This window comes from Neltuma alba, unplaced genomic scaffold, assembly GCF_004799145.2.
Source record: "Neltuma alba isolate B1F8T4 unplaced genomic scaffold, ASM479914v2 tig00012920_pilon, whole genome shotgun sequence".
Lineage (NCBI taxonomy): Eukaryota > Viridiplantae > Streptophyta > Magnoliopsida > Fabales > Fabaceae > Neltuma > Neltuma alba.
The window spans coordinates 4928-14400 of record NW_021637287.1 but is presented as its reverse complement, the minus strand read 5'-3'; the positions used below and the strand labels follow the sequence as shown (position 1 = coordinate 14400).

The 9473-nt window shown below is 39.8% G+C and overlaps 2 protein-coding genes across 2 annotated transcripts; one reads left to right on the top strand and one right to left on the bottom strand.

Moving 5' to 3' along the window:
* Nucleotides 1-4416: 4416 nt before the first annotated feature.
* On the top strand, nucleotides 4417-7006 carry LOC114732615 (scarecrow-like protein 11). The gene has a single exon (XM_028919926.1). The coding sequence runs from the start codon at nucleotides 4743-4745 to the stop codon at nucleotides 6798-6800; it is 2058 nt and encodes a 685-aa protein (XP_028775759.1). The 5' UTR covers nucleotides 4417-4742; the 3' UTR covers nucleotides 6801-7006.
* A 266-nt stretch (nucleotides 7007-7272) lies between these two features.
* LOC114732621 (uncharacterized) lies at nucleotides 7273-9264 on the bottom strand. Its single transcript, XM_028919937.1, has 5 exons — nucleotides 9140-9264; nucleotides 8867-8967; nucleotides 8055-8136; nucleotides 7876-7961; nucleotides 7273-7666 (listed from the first exon to the last, which is right to left on the bottom strand). Exons 1-5 carry the CDS (start codon nucleotides 9179-9181, stop codon nucleotides 7432-7434), a joined length of 546 nt encoding a protein of 181 aa, XP_028775770.1. The 5' UTR covers nucleotides 9182-9264; the 3' UTR covers nucleotides 7273-7431.
* Between the last annotated feature and the right edge of the window lie 209 nt (nucleotides 9265-9473).

Below are 9473 nucleotides of genomic sequence, written 5' to 3'. Positions count from 1 at the left end.
GGGGGGAACGCCTTTTGGTGGTGAGTGGTGACTTTCCTGTGAGATGGAGACTTTGGAGCGTAAAGCAAATCGGAGAGCATGTGAAATCGTCTCTGAGGTCTCTGCTCTCTGACTGACACGTACCATTAGATCATCAATCAGACCAGAAGCAATGTTGTTATATGTATATATTGCGGGTTGCTTCGAAGAAAGGAGGGAAGGAAGTGGGGCGGAAACAAAAGTGTAGCGTTTGGGGAGGACGATTACTTGGAAAATCAGAGAGCTAAATTGATATACGAGTATTAATTATGCGCTAGTGGAGAAGCGAAAGACTAAAGTGAAGAGGATAAAGGAAAAGCACGATAGGGTGGGTGGGTGGCTAGTTGTTGGCGGGATTTCTTGGGACGGCCATGGGGAGTCCCCCGGGTGGCGCTGATCAACTTTTCTACTTTGATCCTTGTATGATTCTTGTATTTATTCCCCCTTTATGCCTCTTTTTATTCAATCTTGTCGCTTTCCTCCTGTCCATTACAGATTCATTCATCCATTATAGTGTTTGACGACACATTGAGAACCATTCTCGTTGATGACGATGCAAGTCACTTAACACCCCGCAATTAATAATTCCTTTGCGTCTAAATCATTATCTATTGCAACTGCTACAAAATCCTTCTCTTCTTGATTAATTCCTTTCATAAGGAAATCAACACGGGAGATACAATTGAATAATCCATCGTCTCCTCGATAGCTAATTGTCAGAGCTAAACAGAGGCAAAACCTGGATTGTGAATTTGGAGATATTTTCAAGCTAACCATCGGTTCACGTACTCAATTTGATAACTATTTTGCGGTTTTAATTATTAAAAAAAAAATTTTGACCAGCAATTATTAAAGTATTAACTGTTTACTATTCTTGTAAAATGTATGGATACCACCGTTTTTTTTTTGGCCAAGTATGGATACCGCATTTACATCTAGCTTTTCATATCAAATATATGATCGAGTCCAGTGTAGTTGACGCGATTGAAACATAAAGAAGCTGGGTTTTTTTTTTGGGGGGGTGGGGGTAGTCAAATAGGCAGAGGGTCAAAAGAGGCAGGGATCAAGTTGCGTTTCCCGAGGCTGAGGAGTGATTGGGGCGCGTAAATGGAGAACCAACCATATGATGTGATGTGTTCGCATCAGGAAGCTGGTTCCCATCTTTCGGTTGTGGGCCCCCCTCCCATTCCCCGGCCGCCATCTCCACCGTCTCTTTTCCTCGTTTCCCCCTGCCATTCCCTCATTTATTCTCTCGCCTTCACTTCACTGTTCACAAACAGTACTCAGCTTCCGGGGAAAAAAAGTCTGGTCCTCATGCAGCGTGTTGGAGCACACTAAGTACTGCATTCTGTGATCTTAACGGTTCGCCTTCAAACTGTGTTGGGCAGTGTTTGAAGGGAAAGAAAACAAATTACTGCAGGACTAATGATGTTTTCTGTTGGGAGGCGTAACCCTTCATACAAACTAAGGAGACATGTTCCGCTTCGCCCTCAGTCCCCACCAATCCGAGAGAAGTGATCAGCTTTATTTTTTTATTTGTTTCGGACAGTGGGCAGGTTCACAGTCCACATAATTAAGCACATGGCCCTGTCTCTATATTCATCCCGCATGTTATTTTCTGTTGTTTGAAAATTTTCCTGTTCACATTCATGGATAAATGAAACATCTAGAGGGCCTGCAACATGTCAAGTTGGTATGAATCGTCACTATAATAATAATAAAATAGAAGACCAAATTTCGTCGCTATGTCTTTATTTTATCTTTCCAATTTCCAATTTCGATTTTGTTTTTGTTTTGACAGTGCTGGCTGACTTTTCGCAGTGGACTCATTCGGCTGTGGCCCGACCTAGGCCATTTAATTTTTAAACCCCAGCCTTGGGCTCTAAAAATAATTATGCTTTATTATTCTCTTACATTGTTACGGATCCATGAACAACTCTTATATTATGAATTTGCTAATTTTTATTTGAATTCAAACATAATAATCTTCCTATGAGAATAAATTTGGAAAATTATTTTTTCACTTAATATCATTAAACACACACAAACATATCAACATTAGATTCAAATCCAAAACCTCATTTAAACATGAGTGGGCACTCGTTTGCAGAGTTTAAATTTTAACAGAGAGTATTGGCATGACCCATTTAACATGTTATTTGTTAAAAGCGATGCGTTAAAATTACTTGACTGTAAATACTTGATAAATGACTTTGGAATTTAGAAAGTTAAAAAAATAATGTGGAAATTGATGAGTTACATTCTCAATAATTTTGGGCCCTCGAGTTTTTAGTCATGAAATTATGGATGAACTCTGGCGCTGAGTAGGAGAGGGCACCCCCCAAAAGGAGGGAAAATATAGGTTATTTGTCTTGTTGCAAGAAAAGACAACTCTTTTTTTTTTTTGGCGTGGGGGGTTCAGGCTTGAGAACACGCAGAGTTTTGCTCTACCGCATCTTCTTACGGTCCCTCTTTGTCCTCGTTCTTCCCCTCCACGCGTGACAATGGCCTCATATATACATATCTATTATTATATTATACTCCTCCGGTCCTTATTATAAGACCCAATTTGACTTTTTATTTGGTCCTAATTATAAGACCCAATCCATTTTCTCTCTTATATTTATGCATTTTTTTCCAAGATAATCCTTCTAATAATGATAGTTTTAGCCAATATACTTAATTAGCAAGGATATTTTAGGAATAACAACACTTATTTATTATAAATAACCAACTTAACTTACTTCCTTAATCTCCTCAAATAAGTCAATTGGGTCTTATAATTAGGACCGGAGGAGTATTATTTATTCTTATAAACACACAACGCGTTACCGCGTCAGTAAGTTTGAAATAAGAGAAAAAAACGAATAAAAATGATTGTATTTGTTATTTACTGATAAATGGACAGATGGCTCCTTCTTTCAAATGCATTGCTATATGAACACTTACTTGCAGAGGGATGAAAGGGAACGTGACTGCATCACGAGGGGAGGCATCCTTAGATTGGCGAAATCCTTAACCACTACGTACGTGTATTTCTCTTTATTAGCTTAAGGACAGTTCTAAGATCAGGCTTTTTTCTTACGCAGACGGCGTTGGGCTCACTGCTCCTCTCCTCTATTATTAGTGTTTATGTTAACTCAATACCACTGCTACTATTACTACCATACATATATGTCCTCTTGTGTTGGGCTTAGTGCAACTTTGTTTGTGTTCTTAATTACTTCTTTTGTGTAATAGCATACGTGTTGTTGATTTATAATATATGACACTTCTTCCGGGATCATTGTTGCGCATACCCACTTCAGTATATTAAAAACAAATAACTATCTCATCAAAATTAAGAAAAGTGGTCATATTTTTCTTAACAGCCCTTTATAACCATCCTGGATTAAAACCATTTTATATTTAAAATCGGAGCTAACAGACAGCTTCCTCTTCATTATTTTTTTCCCCAAAAATCTCAAATTTTAGGTTCATGGCTTGCAATTTGTAAATGCAAAATTTTGAGTTCTGATTTATTTCACAAAAAGAAAAAAAAAAAAAAATCAAAGATGACTCTTATTTACGCGTGAATAATAAGTTCTCCCACTCAGGACTGGAATATCCCAGGCAAAAGGGAATCATTATTTGTTCACTTATGATGGCGATGCGTTCACACTAGGACGAGGATTAAAAAAAAAAATTAAATGAATAGAATACGGGACACGGCCACTGCCTTGGTGATGAAGTTTTCCTTCCCTCTCCAGTCTCAACACGTGCGATCTTTGACTATCACACCTCCTCATTGACCTCATTTCTAAATTATATTCCCTCAGCTATTGTAAGTTATCTGATCTTTTTACAAGAGTTTTGTGGTCTAACATGTGAGTCAATTTGTTAGAATTTTTCAAATATTAATTTTTATTAAAAAATATTAAATGAAAAAAAACCTTATACTGAGAGAAATCACATACGTATCAAAGAATTCAAGAGGTGAGGAGTTGGTTAAAATTAACCGACTACGAAAAGATAAATTTGGCAAAGAGCTAATATTGCCTGGTAAACTCTTGTGGGAGTGGACCGTGACGACAGCCAGGCCTGCTCGTGACTCGTGTTCATTGGACAAGATGATATGATTAATGCTCCAGTCGCGCCCCGGCTATCCTATGGAGCGTTTATAAATACTACGTAATCCGGTAATCACGTACACAAAAATTGCGAGTAATTAGTAAAATTCGTTTCATAGCCCATAATAACATGGCGGCTGTCTTTGTCTTTTCTTTGGCTAAGCATCTTCCTAGAAAGTTCTTTGCCCCAAAGATGACTCTTTTCCTTGGTTTTAAAAGAATCACATCTCCGCGTCGAAGACAATCCGCTGGTTACTCCTCACTCTCCCACCTTATCTTCTAGGTATTGTTTCCATTATTTCCTCTATTTTATCCCTCACTCCTTCATTTTCCTTTCCTGATTATTCTTCTCCCTTCGTTTCCTTTTGATTCATCTCTCCTAATTGATTAGTCTCGGTATTTAGTTTTCTCACCTTCACCTCTTATCGCAAATTTGATTCCTCTGCTAGTTCCGTGTATATTTTTTCATCTGCTCTGTCTCGGTGAATCTTTGGTTCCCTTGGCTGATTAGGTTTCGAGTTTCAAATTTAATATTCATTCTTCTTTATACACAATTTTCAGTCTTGATTATTAAAAGTCAAACTTGTTGGTCCGGTTCTGGTTCAACTGGCATCTATGGATACTCTTCTGGAGAACTTTCCTGGTAACCTGAATGGATTTAGATTCGACAATGGTCATATTTCAGAACTTCCAAACCAGAACCCTATAAACGGGTTCACCCATGATGATAAATCGGACGTTTCGTCCTTTCCAACCAATTCAGAGTTTCATAGTGAGTCGGGCCAATCTTCTAGCACGAGCACGAATGAAGAATCGGCGGACAGTAACAAATACTCCAATCCGGCTCTCAGATTCATAAGTGAAATCCTCTTGGATGAAGAAGATGACCTGGAGCGCAAGCCTTGCATGTTGCAAGATTGCTTAGCACTCCGGGCTGCTGAAAAATCTTTCTACGATGCCCTCGGTCGTAGTTACCCCTCTTCTCCTCGTCAACTCTCTGATTGCTTCCATGGTGAAAACACTGATAGCCCGGATGATCAAAACTTCCTTCCTACCCATAGTTTCGAGAGCAGCAGCAGCTATACCACTGATAATACATCTGACTCCGAATGGGTGAACGGTGTTGTCAATTCCCCAGAAAACATCCTCGATATTTCAGATCTGCCTCCCGATCTATTTGGAGTCACCCTTGATCGGAGCAATCTGCAGCTGAATCTTGGGGGTTCCATGCGCAACTCAGGATCCAGAGGAAGAAGGGAAAAGAGAACCCATCGGATGAGCGATTCTATAAACGAAGGGAGCAGAGGCAGCAAAGTTTCTGCTGTCAGTTCAAATGATTCAGAGCCAACGGAAATGTTTGATGAAGTGCTTCTCTGTAATCTCAGAACTAGTCAATCCGAGTTATGTGGCCCACAACCATCTCAAAATGGTGCACTCCATCTAAATGTTGACTCTGGAGGATCAAGCGGGAAGGCAACGCGTTCAAAGAAAGGGTCTAACAAGGGGTCAGCAGTAGATTTGTGGACTCTACTAACCCAATGTGCCCAAGCTGTTGCAAGCTTTGACCAAAGGAATGCCAATGAACTTCTCAAGCAGATCAGGCAGCATTGTTCCCCTTTTGGCGATGGGCTCGAACGGTTGGCTCATTACTTTGCCAATGGTCTTGAGACCCGTTTGGCTGCTGGGACACCATCATATAACCCCCTCAATGGCAACGAAGCAACTGCTGCTGAGATGTTAAAAGCTTACAAACTATACATCACAGCGTCTCCTTTCCTCAGGATCTCAAATTTCTTGGCCAACAGAACAATTCTGCAGCTGGTAGAGGGTGAAAATAACCTTCACATTATTGATTTTGGCATTTGCTATGGTTTTCAATGGCCCTGCCTTATCCAGCGTCTTTCAGAAAGACAAGGTAGTCCTCCCAAGCTTCGTATCACAGGAATTGAGTTTCCTCAATCAGGGTTTCGGCCTGCAGAGAGGATTGAGGAGACAGGACGAAGGTTAGCAAACTACTGCAGGAGGTTCAACGTCCCTTTCGAATACAACTGCTTGGCACAGAATTGGGAAACCATCCGACTGGAGGATCTGAAGATCGACAGAACCGAAATAACTGTGGTTAACTGTTTATACAGATTGAAGAACCTGCCTGATGAAACTGTGTCTGTGAACAGTCCAAGGGATGCTGTCTTGAAGCTGATAAGGAAGATCAATCCAAATATTTTCATACATGGCGTTGTCAATGGCACCTTCAATGCCCCATTTTTTGTCACTCGGTTCAGGGAGGCATTGTTCCACTTCTCATCTTTGTTTGACATGTTTGAAGCCAATGTGCCCCGGGAAGATGCAGAGAGGTTGTGGTTTGAGAAGGGGATCTTTGGAAGGGACGCCATGAATGTTATAGCGTGCGAGGGGACAGAAAGGGTTGAGAGGCCAGAGACTTACAAGCAGTGGCAGGTTAGGAATCGTAGAGCTGGATTCAAGCAACTCCGCATTAACGCGCAACTCGTTAGTAAAGCTCAAGAAATGGTGAGGACCGAATATCACAAGGACTTTGCGCTGGATAAGGATAGCAGGTGGGTTTTGCAGGGATGGAAAGGGCGTATCATTCATGCTCTTCTATCTGGAAACCTGCTTAGACAATCACGAGAGAGCATCGTAGTGCGCTCTTGACCTGTTTTTCACCTCGTCCATTGGAGCATGGAGTAGATACTAGATGGTGTTTTAGTGTTTCCTAGCTAGTGTAGCATGGCATTCTCTTGATATGTAACGATTTCTCGGGAAGCTTAGAAAACATACATCTGTCGTTAACTTTCCCGCTGGAAGACCTCCAATGTAAAGAGTTATACTTATATCATTGAAACGCTTCATCATCACAAGACGAACTCTATAAAAATAGCCTTGTTTGTACGTAACAATGTAGCATTATGTTACATATTTCTTCGTGTCTACCGTCTCTCGAGCATCTGGTCGCTCTGCTACTTGGTACAATAATTAATAGACCAAAACCACCCATCCCGCTACCCAGAAGACAGCAAATGTTAAAAGGGCCAATACCCCCCGATTATAATGACGAAAAAGAATAACAAACACGCCATAAGGTCTACCAGTATCTCATCCATACCGGTCCTAAACACATCACATGTAAAACTGTAAAAGGCAGCACTTGCAACTATAACAAGCTGCTCGATTGAATTACACTCAGAAAATAACTTTTGGATATACAAAATCCAATAACACAAACAATAGAGAACTCAATTAAGCATGATTACACTGCCTTAACAATGAACTCATCTTATTTTGGTTAACATTTGGGTGGTCTAAGAACATTCCAGTCCAACTTATCTCCCTTTGGTTTTTTGAAAGACCCCAAACTGTTTTTTGGCGACGTATGACGATCGCTTTTATCATTCTTGGGTGACTTATTTGGACATTGTGCCTCAGACATGTCTTCAGGCTGTTTTCTTTTGAGGTCGGCGTTAACCTCATTAATAGTCGGGTTTGCACAACCTGGACCATCTACCGGAGCTCCATTCTCTCTGAATCAAACGTGAAAACATTTGTCAGTTTACCAGAGTCAAAATCTAGAGATGTAATGATTATCCGGATTTCGGAATGAAATCAAAACCACTGGTGGAGAACCATTTGCCCCTAATTTCCCCCAGGCATGGGGTAAAGCACACCAACGCAAGTTAAATACGATAAAAGATCATATATTCACCCAGAATTATTGGAAACGAGAACCAACCTGGTAGAAATATTTACACTATGATTCCTAGAAATAGATGCTTCAGCTGCTGGCTGATGGAGCCTTGGTTCTCGTTCATTCAATCTCTAAAGGCAAGAATTCGCTATTAGAAAATGAAATAGACGAAAAAGACACAAAGTTAAACAGGGGAGCTTCACAATCTTGATCTTCCGACTCACATCAATACGTGGATTAAAACTCTGAAATGACATCCGACCTTTAATTGCTCCTGGATGGGGATCGCCTTCCATTATGACGATACTGCATATATTTTTAGAGAGAAATGTCCAGTTAATAAGCTAAAAACTAAAACAGGATAAGGGAATATGCATAACCTAGCATCAGATCAGAGGCAATTATGTAATCGAGTTGCAAAATTAAACTCGGCATACACAGTGCTTATATCGTTTGCTCTTTGAAACGAGGTATAGGTAAAATGCCACAGCATATTTCACTAGTGATAACAGGATCTCAAATTTCACAAAGAATTTTCAAAGTCACTCATTTGCCAAAGATGATAAGATATAAGGTAAAACAGATGTCCCACAGTTGGTAATAGAAAAACAGAGAAAAATTAGCCAATGGTAGACACCCGATAGATAAGACTTGGACGACTTAGCAACAGAAGACTAGAATCAGTTCAGTAATTTGTAAAACCTATTATATTCACTCTGCCAACCCTTGATCAGTTTGGATTGTTTTGGTTCGTATGATCAGAAGTAATGGCTGGATCTCTCGACAAGACTGATATTTATTGTTAAGAAGAAAAGCAGATTTAAGACACGTGAAAACCTAATGAGAAATAAGGGGCCCTAATTTGATGTATATACAACAAAGCCCCAGCTGACCATCAATCCAATACCCATTACGCTAATTAAAGAGGTGAAAATTGTATCAGAAAATTTTGATACCATGTCAGCACAATCAACACGTTTTTTGCAAGACTGAAGTTCAAATTAGCATTTGGAAGGATGAAAGAAATGAAAATTACCATTTTCTACTTATTGTAGCAGTTTCAAAAATATTTCCATCAGGTTTCACTTCATCCTCTTTCTTGAACTTATCATCTCTCAGAGCTGCCCTTTGCATGAACTGTCGAAACAGAAATATTATCCCAGTAACAAGTCAAAAAAAGAATGCAAATATGAAATCTTGAACCGAAAAATAATCAGGAGAAGCCGAAGAAATAAATCTCATCAGAATCTAATTTGAACAATTATACATGAAAAGCCAAAAGGAGCGCGTTTAATTCCTAGTTTCTTACCTTCAAGTTCTTGAGTGTGCTGGAAAGCTCTCGCTTTGCCATTATGATTTCCGAACCTCCACCAGACTGGCCAAGATCGAAGCTTCACCTCCACTCGAAATTATATCTTCTCAGCGGGAACCAAAATTAGGGCTTGTTAAGGGCAATTTTATTTTCAATTTTTTATTTATCTTGCAAGATCATGACTTCATTCTTCAAATTTCCTTAAATGACTATTATGTCCTCGTATCGGATTTGGGTCGGGTGCCCAAGTACAGTTTAGAAGCCCGTGTCACCAAAAAAAATTTCTGCATGGTACAGTTCTTCTATATGCTTTTATAGAAAGGACAAACTT